Raw genomic sequence first — 19,131 nt, 5'->3', positions numbered from 1 at the left:
CATTTGGGGAGGGGGAAGGGGGTGGTGGTAATTTACAAATGGTGTTATTGGATTTTGTTTGTCTGTGCCCAAGTCCATGGGAATGTCTCCCTACGGTACCATTATCGGTAATATTACTCTTTAATAAATCCCGGGGCATGGGCGTCGCCAGGATTTTTCCCGGGGGGGGGGCAAAGCAAATTTGCCCCCAAAATTCCATAACTTTTTCATTATATTCTCAATTTATCATTTTTTCGAGCGTGAGCAGCGGAGCATTTGCCCTACCCCCTCCCATCAAATTAACAGCAATATGGCTTCGCACCTCTTCCCCCCCCCCCCTTTTTTCTGTTTTTTATTTTTCCAGGTATGCCCCCCCCCCCTCGCGACGCCCATGTCCCGAGGGTAAAAATGAGGGTAGAAAAATGAGGTAAAAAAAACCCGGGGATAAACATAAAAGAACATAATAATAAAAGAACATTTGTAAAGCGCCGGTATCCGCCATGGCGCTCGAGGAGAAAGTCAAGTTAGGATTGTGTATTGTGAGAGTAAAGCTTGTTTGTACAGGTGAGATTTTATGTTTGTCTTAAATGTTGTGATGGATGGAGATGATTTGATAGCCAGAGGGAGTTTAAATGAAAGATATTTACACCTACATTTCGTGTACGCGTACAAGCTAAAGAGATACCATCACGGAGCAGGTCACTAATATTCCTTTTGAACATTCGCTAAAAGAATCAAGGTATATTTATATTTAAAAAAACCCCACATAATTTGACAAAGAATTTAATAAACACACACACAAAGCAGTGCTGTACGAAAAACGTGTCCCACCTAACAAAATGTGCTTGAAGTCGCCAGAGCAATATTGAGTTCAAACCCTCTTACAGAAATCCTGTAAAATATAAATCAGTACAAGTCGTCAACGATTTCCCCAAATAATTATCACATTATATACGCTGAATGAATGAATCGTATGGTTTTTACTGATCTTCCGTAAATATGAACAGGTTTTGATTGGGTTTTGGCCTACATCGACGTATAGACACTGTATACTTAGACTAAGTATGTACAGTGTCTATACGTCGGTGAAGGGCAAAACCAAAATATTGATTTACATCACCCCGACGCAAAAACAAATAACGACTAAAAAAGAAAATGTCGTCTTGTTGGATCCGGTCCCAATTGCCTGTTAAAGCAAAGTCTGTGAATGCGAGTCTTAAGTGCCATACTCCTGCGGCTTTTGGGCAGTCGATCTCAACCCTGGCGAGTACCGCTGAAGCTCCACCATAAACCCCCTCATCAGAGACAGGGGGACGTCTGCACACACGTGCACCTCAAGCAGGCTGCGGTTCCCCCACGGCGGCATGACCACGCCCATGGACAACATCCGGGTATTGGTGCCAAAGGTCAGTTGGTCACGTGGGTACCAGTACTTGGAGCACATGTCATCTTCATAGCATACCTTGGGGGAAAATCACAGAGCAAAAACAAATTTACAGATCAGATTTAATCCGAACATGTGCCACAAATATTTGACACGGCATTAAGACTCACGCTCCTAACCCCCCCCCCTTCTCCCTCCATTTTTTCTCGTGTTACTCAATTTTTATTTGCCCCCAAAGAAGAGGGATAAAAGGAAACGCAATTGGAACTCGTTCATCCTCATGGGATTTCCATAAACAGAATGGTGTATTGGAAAAGAATTTCACATTGTTCATTTTCCGAACTTCGTGCTCGAAAGTGGTGCTAAGACCTAGAAAAGGGAAGACACAACAGCCCAAGCAATGTATTGACAATGAGGTGAAGGGAAATAATTCAAGCATAAGCTGATACAATAATTGTTACTGGTGATGCTTCTGCTGCACGTATGATATCTTTATAAATTTTCATGAGGTGGAGACCATAAGCGCAGCAAAAGAGCCAGCTAGTTTCCAGATTGAACATTGCAATTTTTTCCTAACATATTTTCCATTTCTATGTTTGATTTCAAAGAAAAAAAATAACAACTTCGTAATTTTATTTTTGGCGAGTTCAACCCTCTGAAACGGCTCTAAAGCACACAGAGATCCGCCTGAACTTGTTTGATCGCAAGTAATTCGAAATTCACACAAGTAATATTCCATTAAGTGGGCAGATTTATTTTCGCTCGATGTCTCATTTTAAAATAAATAACCGACATTGTCTTGCTGGGATAATAGAAATTATTTTCCATGAAGCGCAACTTTATCTTTGTATGTTCATGTCCTCTTACCAACAGTGAGAAGTCACCCCAACTGACTCTTTGCTGAAGTTCCAAAGCTAGGCTACGTGTCCAGTTCAACCCATCCCTGACTCATGAATCATTGAATAAACTTAGCTTTTCACGTGACAACAAAATGGACATTTTCCAACCGTTGATAGCATTTTATAACATGATTTGATAATCATGAAGTTAAACATGGAACAGTATCTAGCCAGAGCCGCAAAAGGCAAGGGTTTTAAATTCTCCCGAAGCCAAAATCGTTAATCCTTTACCTTTTATATCTCGTCCAAGTACGACACACTTAAAACCGGGAGAGCTTTTACAACAATATAATTCTTTATAAAAGAAAAAAAGGAAAACAAGCAGTAGAGTATTATCTTTGTTTGTTTCTTTACCTAACATTTTCGTAATAGTGTGAAATTTACGTAAACGAAAAACGCCGTGAGCAAAACAGGAAACGTTAAGGACTTTTTTTAACAAAGTAATCTCATTCTTCGGCAGCTTTGGGGGTAGCCTCTTAGCTAGGAATACTTAAGAATACATCTTGATAACTATATCAATGTTTCTCGTCTACGTTACGCAAATAATAGCCCCAAGGCTGTGCCGTTCTCGTCATTTCTTTCAAAGGATGTGCCTCCCTTTTGGCAAAAGTTGTTTTGTGACAAAATTATCAAATTATCCTTCTGAGAAATTAAGGTCGTTCTATTTTTCTCTGCAAACACGTACGAGATGAATCCAATCAAAGCAATGTCCTCCTCAAAGACCCCACATTTCTTAATAGTGTTTTGTATGTGCGTGGGAGAAAGTACAATAGTTATGGCTATTTTTTTTCCAATCATATTTATTAAACTAAGAGAATCTTACAAACACCGCGGACGTGTTAAAGTTTTCTTCAGACAAGTCGGATTTAAAAAGCCAAATGTCACGTATGATGTTTTAATAGTTTTATTTATTGCTTACGTACAAACGCCTTCCCTCTAGTTGCTTATTATTTTTCTCTCAGTAGTTCACTTTTGCTCCTTTTTTGCTGAACTAACTTTTGTGTTATCTTTTATTTTGCAAAGCTCTTTATTATTATCCATTATGAATTTTCGACCCAAAATAATTGCAACGCCATGCGATAATTGTCCCTAAGACAAAAAGCCCCCTTATATGGATTCTTACCCTACAGCATGTTAACGGGAGACAGCAGAATAACCTTTGACCTAAGATGTTGGCGACGGAGCTGGTTCCCACGGTAGCTAGGAGCTCTACGTTTCGGAAATGCGTTAGTGGAACCGTCTGGAAGTGCACGGTGTCCTGGTTGGTCGTTCTCAACTGGTACCCGGCAGGCTTGGACGAATCAGAACCCGACGTCCGCGTTGTTAGCTTCTTCAAAGATGTCGCTGAATATCGAAAATTGGAAAATCGTAAATTTGAAAATCATTGCTAACTTTTACGGTCGTCGTCGTTCGTATGATGCTGCCGTAGCTAAATCACACGGGAATGTCCAATTCTCGCAGCCGCTTGGCTGTATTAGACGGAGAGCTGGATACTGTTCAATCAAAATTTTGGGAACAAATCCCCTGATTGTCTTAAAGCATAGTATCATCGACCCTGATCACAGAAGCCCATCTTTAAGTTTCTCTAGATCAGACTAAGGCCCACTGGCAGCATGCCTCATGGGACCAATTTTACATTTAATCAAAATTTGAGAACAAGAACGAAACCAGTATCATTTGATAGCTTGGAACAGGTAGATTATTAAGAATTACATGATTTTAGATCAGACTAATTAACTTAAGAACGGCCCGAAAAGCGCAGAGGGTGGGCGTGGCCGTCACCCCCTCTATTTCCTTATCGCTGATACCGTTGCAACGCAACGGTAGATGAGAAAAGGAAACAGTTTGTATTGATTCTTTAGCACTGATGGAAAAAGAAAATATAAGTTAAGAGTGATTTTAGGTCAGACTAATTAAGCGGCGGGAAAAGCGCTGAGGGGCGGGACCACAACCCCCCACCATGTACATTTTGGCTCCTATCGTCGCAAGGCTTTTTTTTTTAATCCTGCCAAGTATCTTTGACAGTTGTTCTGATTTCTTGCAGTTATTTTGAAACAAACTTTATGAAAAAGGGCCATAACTTCGTCACAAACTGTCCATTTTTCAACACAGTTATGTTAACGTTTTCCCATTGAAAAGTACATGCACATGGAAGCGTGCATGAGAGTGCCGACTAACGGATCGAATTGAAACTGTGCAAATGTACTACAAAATTTAAATTGGGAAAATGAAACCATTTTGATTGATGCCTTCGCACATGTGGGAACATGACAATAAAGCTTAAGAGTTCTTTTTGGTCAGACTAATTAACATAAGAGCGGCGCGAACAGCTTGGAGGGGGCGGGGCCGCACCCCCCCCCCCCATTGACGTTTTGCACATATCAAATTCTTCCAGGATTCTCTGGCAGCTGTTCTGATGTCTTGAAGTTATTTTGACACCAAATTTATAAAAATAGGGCATAACTTCGTCCAAAATTTTCAAATACCACAACAGGTATAGGCACGTTTCTATTACATGGAGCACGTAAAACGTACATCGGAGGGCGCGTGAGAGTGCCGATTTTAAATAACTATGACAACGAAACATTTTAACAGGTTCAATTGAAACTTTACAGATGCACTACAGATGTTCTGGATTCGTTTCATTTAAGATATCAACTGTTGATTAAAAAATGGGTAATTATGCGAAAGCACAGGTAGCAGGAGCTGGCGAATTAAAATAAAAATTCATTATAGTACATGATCAGTTTTCCGGTTTGAAGCTAAATATTTAATTGAATCGAATATTTGGAATAATTTGAAGTCTGCGATTCAACATATCTAAATAAGCCTCTGCTTTGATACACACTCTATTTAAATACATATAGATACATAAGCCTAAATAAGACATTGTCTGGGTTGTTTTTAATGCAGGATTTGATATAAATAGAGAAACCACAAACCCATGGTGTTGACCAAGCATTCAGGGGTCAATATAGGGCCTGCCCTTCACCGACGAATTTTGTAAACCGACCTATTGTTTTAATTAAAAATATACGTCAGTGAAGAGCAAAACCAAATATTGAATTACCTTCCCCCCCCCCTTCAGAATTTCCTCGACCGGGCGAGTTTGGTACCCCCCCCCCCCTACTCACCGGCATGGATTTACGCCACCGAATGTACGCCAATGAAACATGCACATTAAATGTGGTACCGCATGAGCGAGCGAGATCATGAAATATCGGCAGTCGCCGTGTATACAATGCAAAACCTTTATGAGTGATGGACGCAAACCAACGCTTTTATATGGAAGTTGTCAAAAATAAAATCCGAAAATAATGTGTCAGTTTGTGTGAAAGTTACGGACTTGAACACTGGTTTAAAGCAATTTCATCTCAAAGGGTGGTGCATCAGCTTTACACGTCATTTAGAACCAGAAAGTGTAGTGTAAACGAATGGAGTACGCGCACGTGTTGGTTCACGGCAAAAATATAGAATAAAAAGACTAGATCGGCAGCACGTGCATACGCGCGGCCTTGCATCGAGGATCACTTGCTGCCGGAGGACAAATACAAATTGCGCGCTAGACGTGACGAATGCAACGCCATTTGTGCGCACAATGCGTGTTTATTTCTGCTACTTGAGACCTTCAATGCTAATAATTATAAGAGAATAAAATAAGATAAAACTGTTCTCATTATGTTGAAACCCCAGTCAACTCTTGTTTATTTCAATCAAACAGCGAGCGAACGTGAGCGCAGCGCGTAAATACATGGTGCGCATTTCTAGCTCCACGAGCGTTCAGCTAGGTCACGTGCAGGAGGACAATAACATTTAGCTCCAACCTCGTCCCCAGGGTGTCGAGCACTACGCGCCCACCACTACCTGCTCTCTCACCCTGGTATTGGGTCATTTGCATGTGCAACATTTTTGCACATGTATGCAAATGAGGAATAGTCTGGTACCCGCCTGTACGTCACATTAGCGTTTGTTTTTGTATGCAGTGTCTTGGGTAAAACACAATCAATTCGTCGCGCCGTGAGTTACAAAAACACGATTGTTTTCGAAGTTAAAATGTTACAATCTTATCCCGCCAATATGCAATATCTCATTTCATATTAATATGAACAAATTGGAAAGGAAAGAGTATTTTTGAGAAAGCGTGGACGTTATAATTGCAATGATCGTGAAAAAACGTAATGCACGTTGGAAATAACAACACGAACTACAAGACATAAATCCATTGCTAACCAATAATTGCGGTCAGGCCCGGATTACCCAATAGGCACAGTAGGCACTGTGCCTAGGGCATACGAAAAATTTGGGGGCCTACGAAAACTTGGGGGGGGGGGGGGCGACAAAAATACCGCACTGTACCATAAAACACATATAGGCCTACCCACACCATAGATATAGAATAAAAAGACTTGATCGGCAGCGCGTCCACACGCGCCCATTCACAGTGCGATAAATCTCCGCCATTTTTGTTGTCTCTCGTGGACGCGCAACAAATTTACGTAGAGTAATGGAGCTAAATGTATCTTTCCTCCAGCACGTGACCTAGCTCAACGCGCACGAAGCTAGAAATGCGCACCGAGTATTAACACGTTGGCGTTCCGCTTTTCATATAATCAGTTTATTTTCTGCAAAGTAAACCTGTTTTAAGACAACCAATTTTGCTAAGAAGGCCCTAGTCATAATCATAAGCATCCATGTTCAAGAGATACTGATTGAAATATACAAGAGTAGACTGGGGTTTCAACATTATGGGAACGATGTTATCTTATTTATTCTCTTGTGTATAATTATTAGCAGTGAAGGTCTCAAGTAACAAAAAATAAACTCGCAATGTGCGTGTAAACGGCGTTGCGTTCGTCACGTCTAGCGCAATTTGTGTCTTTCCTCCAGCGCGTGACCCTCCATGCAAGGCCGCGCGTATGCACGCGCTGCCGATCTAGTCTTTTAATTCTACTAGTGCAGTGCCCGTCTAAAATGTGCATGTTCGGGAAACGCAAATTGCTTTGCCGCTGGTGTAGGTTGCATACTTGCAGAGTTTTTGAGAACTGCTCGTGCAAACAACGCACGCTATTCAATGGTGTTGTTTTCACAGGTTGAACGCACACTTACGTCAAAGTTTGCGCCAAGCTTGAAGTTCGACCACCTACAATGGCCGCTCAGTCGACTGCAAAAATAATGTGCCCGTGTACATACGGAAACATGGTATGCAGTGCTATTCACGATCACCCATTATAATACTGGACAATGTATCGCCCTACAATGCACGTGCGCGTGCCCGTCCTTTTTGCATTGTTTGCGTCATATTGAGCACGCACGCTTTAGCTTAAACATGACGTAAACAATTGAAAAGAATGGCAGTGCGTGGTGTTATGTTCTAAGCTGCCACGTTTGCCTCCGAAAATACTGCTATTTTGCAGTCCAAACCACTTCAAACTTGGCACTGCAAATTCTGTGGCCCCGAGAAATACCCCCGCCGATTTTCAACTTCATACGGTGCCCGGTTCTGGAGATAATCGACGGACAGACAGACAGACAGAGATTCCGGAATTATAGTAAGATATCTATGACCCACACACACCCACACGCGCAGAGAAAAGTTTTCAAAAAAGGTTTAAGGTCTCTCTCCGAATTTTCGATTTCACTAACTGACGCTGTACAGCATGTATGCATTGGCCCTACGTATAAAATGTACGTGTAAAGTCTGTCGTTCTGAAGCACGGTGCCAACCATGGGCGTCGATCGGTGGGGAACGGGGGGGACACGTGACGCTCCCCGGATGCTGACACGTAAAAAGACTAGCACGAGCGGCGAAGCCGCGAGGGCCTTTACCATCTCGTGGAGAACGCTTATGTTTTTCTTTACATTTGTCTACCGATTTGGTAGACATGCATAATGCATGACCCTTTGTGAATTGACCAATGAAAATGCAGAATAGACAGGGACATTTCCGGTTCTTATTACATGATTTTCCTAGTGTATCCAACTTCAGGCGTTGATTACTCATAACATGGTTTAAGGAGACATTCCTCATTTTGCCACATTAGGTCACAAAATAGCCCCCTCGAGATAAAAATAAAACTGCCCTTAAACGCACATGAAAGCATTATGATCGCGTTTAAAAATGATCTCCTCTCTTGTAATGCTAAAGTGCCCCTCAAAAACACAAAATACCCCTCGCGCATAAAACAAGATTGTGAACCCTCTCGAGATGGAAAACTATCCCTCGAAAACACGAATGACCCCTCTCGCAATAAAAAATTGTGCCCCTCTCAAAATGGAAAACTGGCCTGTAAAGAAATAAAAGTGCTGCTAACGCTTTTAAAACACTTTTAAAAGTGTATATCAATGTTGGAAGTAAATTTTGCTCTGGGTAACATGTATTCCTTGCAATGTGAACGAAAATAGTTTCACAATTTTCTCCTCTTTCACACCGACGAAAGTTGCCTTTTTTCTGAGCAAATGCCTCTTTTTTGGTGATGCCCCCAGTTTTAAAAGCGTTCCGCCGCCGCCGATTGGCGTATTACATGTGCAGGTGTTAGTAAAAAATTGTACTTGCTTGGTAAGTACACAATACGACCCAAATTTAGATCGTTCAGTCGCCAAAGGTTCATCGATTTGCTTTGTTCCATCTCAAAGGCCTTTTCATGACCGTAGACTTGAGTCAAGGCGTATGGCAACCCGGACACAAAAAAAGACCATGCGCCGTCATCAGGGGCGTAATTCCCGGGGTGGGTGTGAGGTGGGGGTATATACCCCCACACTTTTTGACCGGGGGATGGGGTATTGAATCATCCCCAGCTTTTTTTGTGATGAGAAAAAAAAATGAGGATTTTGAGGTATTTTCCGAACGTCCCAGCAACTAAAATGTATTCAATAGCACTGGAAAGTGGATAAACAAAGTACAAAAGCTTTTAAAAATGTAAGCGCGAGTATACATAATTGATAAACAGGTCAGTAATTTGATATAAATGTAATGAAGTAGGGGAAACTTGCTAGAATTTCTCTCAATCATAGTGACATGTCAGTGCCGGCCGAAAGACGTGCGACGCGAAACAATAATTGATGAGACAGAAAAAGGACGAGCTTGGTAAGGTTAATTGCTCGTAGTGACTCTGAATAGTCAACTGCTCGGTACATAAGAATGATTGTAGAAAAGAGTTACGTAACAGCATTCATGTGTATAGCACGATGCTGATGCATCTTTGGTGCAGCTATGAAACAAAAGGTAACTCTCCCATTGCGGAAAGAAGGATTATCTTTTAAAACGCATAGAGAAAAGCACCTACTGAAACAGCCTAGTTGTTAAGCTGTCTGACAGCGAACTCAGGGTTAGGGGTTCGAACCCGCTTGGTGTCACTTTTGGTTTTCGATGCCCGCGGTTAATTCTGTCATTTAAGAGTATTAATTTCCCGTCGTCATTTACCAACAGCAGTTAGCTCGGTCGGTCGGTAAGCTGACTCACAAGTTGGGACTGTCTGCGAAGTCCAGGTTGGCGTCTGCGTATAGGTACGGGGTTCTTTTGCTGACTCGGCAGCAAGGCTTAGGGTGCCACCTCGTTTCCTCCCTTTATGGTGCCTGACTTTCGAGTTACATGGATGGACAGGGAAGGAGGTGTGGTGGGCCGGGTACCGAGTCCCGGAAGAGTTCTATATGGAAGTCGGTAAGGGGCTCATTGAGTTAGGGTCATAAGTCCGACTCCTGAAGACTTGGCCATCGCCACATAACTTTTTGTTTTATTTTATTTCTTTTCTATCGGATGACAATTGCAAGAATGATTGAGAACTTGTACTCTAATCGTTCGAAAGTAATTTTTAAAATGCTCGAAAATACCCAATTCAATGCACCTATAATATTTTTATTTCATTGTCGGAAAACTGCATGTACATGCTCAGTACCTTTGCGCATACCTTGTTCAGGCCTGTTCCCTGTTCCCAGACTGCAGGGGGGGGGGGGTCTTTAAATCCTGTAGTGGACATTTTTATATTTTTATATTTTTTATATGCACAGCTGTAGCTGTCAGCCCCCGTATATGAAGCGACTTCGCGCGGCAGCTTGTGCCGACATGACAGAATGTACAATCTTTTGACATGGGTTTCAGAACCGGATTTTAGCTTCGTGGATGGAGTTTTGAACAGCGGTGTTTATTATTTACATTCTCCACTTTGTTCTTATTCCCTCTTCCTTTCCCCTTCCTTCTCCATTCTTTGGAACACTGGTGCCTAGGGCCTACGAAACACTTAATCCGGGCCTGATTGCGGTATCGAATCAGGATACAGGAAGAACTTTCCTATCCAGGGCTTACTATTGGAAACGAGTTTGGAATAAAGTAAGCACTGGGGACGAAGTAAATTGGCGCGTGTGGATGCGCTACCGATCTAGTTTTTTAAATTCTATATCTATGGTCCACGGGCTGAATCACGCGCTTATATCTAATACACATAATTTGTGCGCATCATGCAATGGAAGAATATGTAAAATGGTGCGCTCATTCAAACCAATTATACGCGACAGTGCCTGGAAGTCACGTATCATCATTTTTATTTTCAGAATAGCACGCTGTACATCTAGAGCACACGTGTTTAATTTTGGGGATGCTCATTGGGATGCTGTCCGGAATCTTGCATCAAACGTATATTTTAAATGTAATAAGGTACTTTTTTAAGACGGAATTTGCGTCGGAGAGATATGATTTTTTTGTTGTCCTGCCCTTCGCCGACGATAAAGTACGCCGGCAAATGGCAAAACCCAATAGAAGATTAGATAAATATAAAATGATTGACAAAATCAAGGAAACCTAAATGCAATATTCCTCCCCACCCAAAAAAATAATAATAATAAGATGGAGATTCTGGTGGGCTACCACATGCGCTTTTACTAGCGTGTAGGCCTAAGTATTAATTTAATTACATACAAGGTGAGTAAAAAAAACACAAAATCCATATGTCGGGACACAGTGTTTTAGTGAAGTTCTGCATGTAGCACTTTCAAAATATAAGAGTCCAAAAACACGAAACCCACATGTCGAGACCCATTGTTTTAGTGAAGTTCTGCATGTACAAGGGCGGATCCAGGGGGGGGGGGGCCCAAAGGGGGCCATGCCCCCCCCCCCCAAAACGAAACCAATTTTTTTTTTTTTTATGTGACATCGCAAAAAAGGCAGGCAATGAGTACACCACCATCTTTTCCTCAAAAAAACATAGGTTAAAGTGGTCAGAAATTGCCTCAAATCGCACCACAGAGCATCTAGAATCCAAAAATTTTTCGGGGCCCTTAAGCGGGCCCCGAACCCCACGCCGTAATTTTTTTGACCCACTGTTTTGGAGGACCAAATTTTTTTTGGGCCCCCCAAAATTGTGTTCTGGATCCGCCCTTGTGCATGTAGCACTTTCAAAATATCAGATATGAGAGTCCCATTCATAAGCTTTCTTTCAGTACAAGAATCATTCAAATCACTCATGTACTTTTTAAATTACGGAAATTTAAACGCAACCACCGTTGTAAATTTCTTTCCACTGATCACAAAAAGGGAAGTGTTCTTTCAGCCAAACCAAAACAAATCACAAAGGTTACGTGTGAATGGTTTTCGTTTTGCTGAAAGAACGTACGCCTTTTTTGTGATCCGTGGACAGAACTTTAAAACGGTGGTCGTGTTTAAAATTCCGTACTTTAAAAAGTACGTGAGTGATTTGAATGATTCTCATACTAGAAAAAAGCTTATGAATTGGGCGTTTATATCCTAGTTTTTGAAAGTGCTACAGGCAGAACTCTACTAAAACAATAGTCCCGATATTTGGGTTTCGGGTTGTTTTTTTACTCACCCTGTACATGTCAGTAAAGCGCAAGGGATAAATGTCCTTGCATTTTGTACACCATTGCTCACCTCTTTGCTTCTCAGCCGAGAAGAGAATAAGTCGGTGATTGGTCAGAAACGCCCTTCCGGTTAGCATGGGTGCCTTTGCTGGGGGTCTGAGGGCCTTATGGGTGCCCCAGCGGTGGGGCTCCGGTACCCACTCCTCGCACACGTGGAAGTTAACATTGGTGAACGGTAACGACTGGCCGTGGAGCAGGAAGGATTCGTCAGGGTAGAGCAGGTCTACATTACAGAAAATAGCATGACACAAACAATGTAGAAAAATATTTTAAAAAATAACAAAATGTATCAAACTAAAGTGTCAGTGTCAAGTGTCAGACTAAACTCGGAGACATCTTAACTAAGTAGGAGTCATTTAGCGGGGAATTTTTTTTTGGGGGGGGGGAGAGGGGTGGTTTTTTTTTTTTCCCCCAAGAAATGAAAGGATAAAGTAATATTAAAGCAGGCAAATAACTAACGGACTCATTGATATGAACTTGCTTTAAATGTTCTTTCTAAATTCAAAAGAGTGAAATAAGGGACTAGACGTTTTAGAGTGAAAACTACTCTCATTTTCGATTGAAATAGTCTGAAAAAAAGAACCACTTCAGTCGAAGCTCGAGTGAAAACTCGATCTTTACGGTTGAAGAAATTTCACTCTGAAACGTCTAGTCCCTAGTTTCCGACTATGGGCGTGAATCTTCACTCGAATGGAGTGAATTTTCACTCTTTGGAATTTAGAGAGTTGCGTCCATCATTTGTAATTTGTGATTTTTGTTCAACAAAGCAGTGGCCTTCTTTCATTGATTTCTTAAAAATGACAGCATGCCAGAAGGAATTCACAAGGAGTTTAGTCCCATTACTATCTTTAAACCAAGTATGTTTTTCCATAATAATTACGTCAGTTACTTTTTAGATAGCTGCAAATATTGGACTGTACCTTTAAAAACAAAAGTTAGCTTATTTGTGTCTCTAAACGATATTTTACAGATTATCAATGTTGAAACCCGTTTTGCTGATTAGAAGAAGTTTGTATTTCCCGAAAACTACAATGTAGCATGGAGCCAGGTCCGAGAAATTCGCCCCGAAACAAGCTGCTTAGTTTAAAATACAGGTTTTCATTCACTCGACAAATTGACAAGCTCTTTTGAAAGTGTGCAAGGAGCAATTTCGAATACGAGAATATGGTTCCATCATTAGTCAGTTCCTTTTTACCAATGACCATGCGAAGTGAAAGACTGCGCAAACTTACTATGGTCATATTATAGTAGTATTTATGTACATAACTTCGTATGTACGTGTTTTGTCATCAGAAGTGTCGTCATCGGGCAACCGTACAACCTGCACATTATCACCCACGTTTTCGCCACTCGTGTCTCGCCGGTTGTCGTAAAAAACGCACAATTACTTTGCGTGGGGTTCAGTTCCAAAGTGTCAATTTTAGACGGTCAAACTTTGAATCACTATAGTTCAAGGGAAAATACAACATTTGCAGACATAAAAAAAAACCCCAAACCTCGAAATGATCAAATTATCCCGAAATATCTTACTGAATTGTTAGGGAATGACAGTCTAAAGCATCCTGTAAAGTTGTGGCTCCTGGTGTGCTGACAGTTTCAAGAAAAACTGTATTGGCCGACCAGCGTTGGAGAAAACTGGCTTTTTTTTTACAAAAAAATGCTCTTAAATGTTAATATTTAGTTCGTCGGCATTTTCTTTGCAATTGATTACACACCTGTGAAGACTACAAGCCTGCTAGAATGATTCTCTGATCTTACAGTTCCCTAAGGTTTATAAATTGCTCCGTTTCATCTTGAGTGGGGTCAGGGAACCAGACTACATGAATATGATTGGTTTTCTTGGTTTTTCCAGCATCTACGAACCCAAAACGTGAGACAAGTCAGTGTAACAATATTTGCTATAAAATCCATTTATTTCAGAAAATCGCAGCAAAAGCAAATGTTGTACACTCCTTTTAAAGCTCGAACTTGCTCTAATGGTGTACTGACTGTTTACCTGTGAGAAATTCTCCGTACGACACCGTCTCCGGTAGCCAGCTCTGGTCACGTTCCAACTCCTTGGAGCCCCTCTCAATCTCCCTGGTGACCGCGAACTTGAGCTTGCCGTTGCTGTTGTGTGTGCAAACAATCTCCTCGAACACATCCTTGGAGACGGGGTCCAGCTGGGGCGGTATCCATGAGGGTGGGGCCGGTTGGCGGTTGACCACCGCAGATGGCGTCGTGGAAACCTGCCATCGGTCTATTTTCGGTGTGCGGGTCATTTGTGTTGCTACCACAGCCTTGAGCGCAATCGGAGAAAGTGTCATTTTTGCAATGTGGGAATCAAATGGTGTGGAAATTGATTAATACCTTATTGTGAACCCTTTATTTCTCTCTTATTCACAGTCCAGTGTGTAATTAAAAAGGTGGATTTCAGGAGTGGTTTAAAGGTCTGTACTGGGAAAATTGGATATTACCTACCGCTTAAGCGAGAAGAACCGAGCTCAATGGGACGATAAGATTATATGAAAATATTCCACACGAAATGATTTTGTTCCAAAGATAAAAGTCATTGAAGGCGGTTAAAAAAAGTGTGCATGTGGGTTCACTTTGCATTGAGATGTAGTTACGAGACCCAAATGAATGTGCAGTATATGCTACTCTGCTAAAACAGGTATTTTGTTGCTTCAAACGAAAACAAAATACACAGCAAATTAATGATCCTATAAAAAAACTTTAAAAACCCACAATTTTAACATCGCGGTTAGGGGAATCCCAACCAATGAACAGATGCCGCTGGTGCATGATTTCTAAACAAAGGCTTTATGTCAAGGTTTGAAAAGTAGGCCTAGTCAGGATTCGTTTCTCGCTCGCACCTATCTATCCTTTGGGTGCATACCTATTTTCCCCAATACCTATGTTCCCAACCCTAAGACTACCCCTAACCATCTAACACGAACCACAACCCTAACCCTAACCCTAACACTTAGGATAGGTATTGGGGAACACAAGTATTGGGAAACATTGGGTAGACCCACTAGGAAACGCAGACGTCGCAAGGCATTGTGGGTTCCTCGCTTGCCATGATCATGTTTATGGATTTTGGGGTCCCTTTGTCCTGTCCCTGTCCCTGTCTCTGACATGTATGGTTTCATAGTTCCGATGCACTCGCTAATGCAGTCATCCTCCAAGAGTGATAATGAATAAAAAAAAAACCTTCTCAATACTTAAAACATCGTTTAAAGTAATTCTTAATACTTACTTTAGTGATAAATTACAGAAGTACCAAGGTAACAGGGACCATAACAATGTCAAACCGTGGACCCTCTATTAGTAAGATGTTATAGTTATCAGGCAGAATGGGATTGCTGTTCCCATGAATATGGACAAAGTGCTTTATTGCGCAATAGTAATTAAATTGGTACGTGCTTGTGAAATCCAGAATGCATGTCAATGTGAAAATTAAAATACATTATTATCAAGACATTGCCAGCAACTCCTCGTAGCGTTTTCTTTTATGTGTATGTGGAGGGAGCTATATGTACCGGCTTTTTCAACAGATCGCTTCTCATGAATGCCAGACGAAAAGAAAATGGGGCAACCAAAAAATTACAGGGAAATTTTTTTAGTAGGGCATCGTGCGAATTCTGTTTACATGTTTGCTTGGACCGAAATTGAGACGTGTCCTTGTATTCATTCTAGTAATTTAACCCCGACCATAAGTGGTTCTTGCATTGTCTGTGTTTGATTTGAGGCATGTTGCATGTAGGTCGATAAATGTCACCGACAAGAACAAAGTGGTTCGCGCAGAGCTGGTGAACAACATGACTTTACCACAAGCACTTGATTTGATTGAGTGATTCTTACATCAAATAAATGTTGTGTTTGATTCGTATGGCACAAATTTGCGTAAGACATGTTTCTTCTATTGACGCTGCAAGTATACTTAATGGCTTCGACCTTAATTCCAATTCATTCAATTGGATTTCCAGTCCACACCGAACAATACACTCCTTGCAAACCTCCTTTTTAGATTTCTATGCAGAAGACGAACGAGTTATAAAAGCATAGGCATCTTTTCATTTTAGGAGCCATGGGCTTTATTGGTAGCGAGGGGGGGGGGGGCAGGGGGTGGGGGTGAGAAAGATTTAGCCCCTCCCTACTAATTAACCAGGGGGATATGGTCACCCCTCCCTCTCATTTTGTGATGAGAAACAAAGAAATGCAGATTGAAGGTGACCTTGTATTTTCCGATATTACATGGTTCAGAAAATCTGAGAACAAACAGTACGAAACCTGTAAATGCATCATAGAGATAAAGGGACGTAAGCGCGGTTGCATAAGATGTACATCTTATCATGCCACCTTAGATTTTTGGTCATCCCCCATCCCCCTACGCCCACTCGCCGACACGGATTTACGCCACTTGGTAAACCATTCGTTCGAGCCCCTTCAGCCCCCTTAGAATTTGGAACGAGAAAAGAGATTTTTTTTTAGTATTTGACACCAAATGAGCCCCCATGCCTTCCGCAAACTGGACCCTATACTATCCAACTATGAGTTATAATCCGGAAGGGGTATATAGAAATAACCGTATCTTTGGATGTGTGACTCTCTAGACATGTTTCATTGGAGATTCATTCAAGTTCGTATCTGATCGGTTAGTGTTCCAGGCTATGATTTTTAAACAACTGTGGCAAACTTCGGTTTTCCGTTAATAAATAACTGAAAAGGAAGGACTAAACGGTGCCCGAACACCGACATTTCTCATAAACTTGTGTTTATTAACGAATTCACAAGGAGCAAAATCGGGGTTCCTGGTCACTTAAGTTTTAAACAAAAGTGCGGGGAAAACTGTTGGTCGAGTCAATTAGACTACACCCGATTGGTATAAATCTTTCTCAGATGATGCCTAAGTCGAGAAGATATGTAACTGCTTTTAGGAAGAACTTGCCAAAAAAGGGAAATTCCGACCAACGTTGAACAAGACGCTGAGCCATGGTAGGGTATTCAAATCTATGAAAGATATTACAGGAAATGTTTGGGATACTCACTGGGCTTGAGTCAGGCTGCGGGCCTTCCTGCCTCCTTCCTCCGTCTGTTCCCATGGACATAGTGTCAACATTAACCGAGTGATTGCTCCCTTCGGCTAGCCTGGACAGGGGAATCGGCCGGTCACTGGCCACGGATCCACGGCTCTCCGCGATAGACGCATGGCGGTTTGGTCGAAACCCCGACGGCACAGACATTTTGTCCGATGTTACACAAAAATCAGAGTAAGCTTTGCTCCCTGGACCAGCACAAAATCGCTGGTAAATTCAACATCAATTTAACACGATCAGACCGCACTTAATCATCGACACCGATATTTTACTGTCCAGACAAAAACCTAAGTGGTTCTGTTTTATTGTCAATATAAGCGATTTCTGGTAATTGCGAGGCCTGCGTTTCATGGTTAGCAAACAATGGTAACACCTGTGACTTGTGTGAAGGCCATTTCACGAGCGCATCAATCAATTGAACTGTTTTCCAAAGACAAACGAATTACTCCCTCGGTTATTGATTCTGTTTATTGATTTATTATTTATATTTCAAATTTGTCTGGTTCATTGAATTGGGCGCTAGCCAGTCCTATAATATACTTGGTATTATTTTATGTTCTTATTATGACAGCATTGTAATACACGTAGTCTTATAAGCCTTTTACAGACTAAATCATAAACGTATGCATTCATTGCAACAGTGTACGGCATTGTGACGCAGAAGATTACAATGACGTCATGTTATGGGATTTTCTTAATCGATTTATTATTTATCTATAAAATTTGTCTGATGCAGTGAGTTGAGCGGTAGCCTGACCTATAATATGCAGGGCGGTATTCTATATATATAAACTTTTTGTATTTATTTTGATGGCATGTTTTACTTATTATGATCGCATTGTATAAGCCTATCGACTTTACAACAGTGTACAGGGTAAGTAAAAAAAGCGTAACTAGAATGTCGGGACTGCTGTTTAAGTGTAGTTCTGCATGTAGCACTTTGTACATCTAGGACATGAAAGCCCCATTCATAAGCTTTCTTTTAGTACAAGAATCATTCAAATCACTTATGTACTTTTATAGTTACGGAATTTTAAACACAACCACCGTTTTAAAGTTCTGTCCACGGATCACAAAAAAGGTGTGCATTCTTTTTAGCAAAACGAACGCAATTTTTCACACATCGCTATGTGATTTGTTTTCGTTTTGCTGAAAGAACACTTATCTTCTTGTGATCCGTGGAGAAAACTTTAAAACAGTGGTTGTGTTTAAAATTCCGTAACTTTAAAAGCACATAAGTGATTTGAATGACTTTTGTACTAAAACAAAGCTTATGAATTGGGCTTTCATATCCGAGATTTTGAAAGTGCTTCACTAAAACAATGGTCCCGACATTTGGGTTTTGCTTTTTTTGACTCACCCTGTACAGCATAAGTGACGCAGAAAATATCAATGACGTCATCTTATGAGTTTTTTTTTCTTCAGTGAAATTCTGATTAATTCATTACATGATTACATTAATACATGGATCGATTGTAACAGTAATGGCTTGACCTAATTTAAAAGAGGTAAAACAGTACATTCATGTTGACAATACGTTCACTTGGCAATCGCATACCTTAAAGGAAATATACAACATTTGCATTAGCTGCAATTTTCAGAAATATATGGATTTGGAGGATTAGTATGTTATAGCGTATATTGTTACACTGACTTGTTTCACGTTTTGGGCTGGTAGATGCTGGAAAAACCAAGAAAAGCAATCCAGTTCTTGTAGTCTGGTTCCCTGACCCCACTTAAGATGAAATGGAGCAATTTATAGACTTTGGGGAATTCTATAAGGTCAAAGAATCAGTGTAGCAGGCTTGTACCCCTTCACAGTTGTGTAATCAATGACACAGAAATTGCGGAATAACTAATTATGAACAAATAGAAGCATTTAAAAAAAAGAGCCAGTTTTCTCCAAAATATCAACTTTGTT

The 19,131-nt window shown here is 41.0% G+C and overlaps 1 protein-coding gene across 1 annotated transcript; it reads right to left on the bottom strand.

Moving 5' to 3' along the window:
* Positions 1–567: 567 nt before the first annotated feature.
* LOC119741867 lies at positions 568–17,483 on the bottom strand. Its single transcript, XM_038217789.1, has 5 exons — positions 17,163–17,483; positions 14,126–14,408; positions 12,140–12,352; positions 3,386–3,606; positions 568–1,441 (listed from the first exon to the last, which is right to left on the bottom strand). The coding sequence occupies exons 1-5, from the start codon at positions 17,355–17,357 to the stop codon at positions 1,196–1,198; spliced, it is 1,158 nt and encodes a 385-aa protein (XP_038073717.1). The 5' UTR covers positions 17,358–17,483; the 3' UTR covers positions 568–1,195.
* Between the last annotated feature and the right edge of the window lie 1,648 nt (positions 17,484–19,131).

This window comes from Patiria miniata, unplaced genomic scaffold, assembly GCF_015706575.1.
Source record: "Patiria miniata isolate m_02_andy unplaced genomic scaffold, ASM1570657v1 HiC_scaffold_5, whole genome shotgun sequence".
Taxonomy (NCBI): Eukaryota; Metazoa; Echinodermata; class Asteroidea; order Valvatida; family Asterinidae; genus Patiria; species Patiria miniata.
This window is presented reverse-complemented; position numbering and strand designations above follow the sequence as displayed.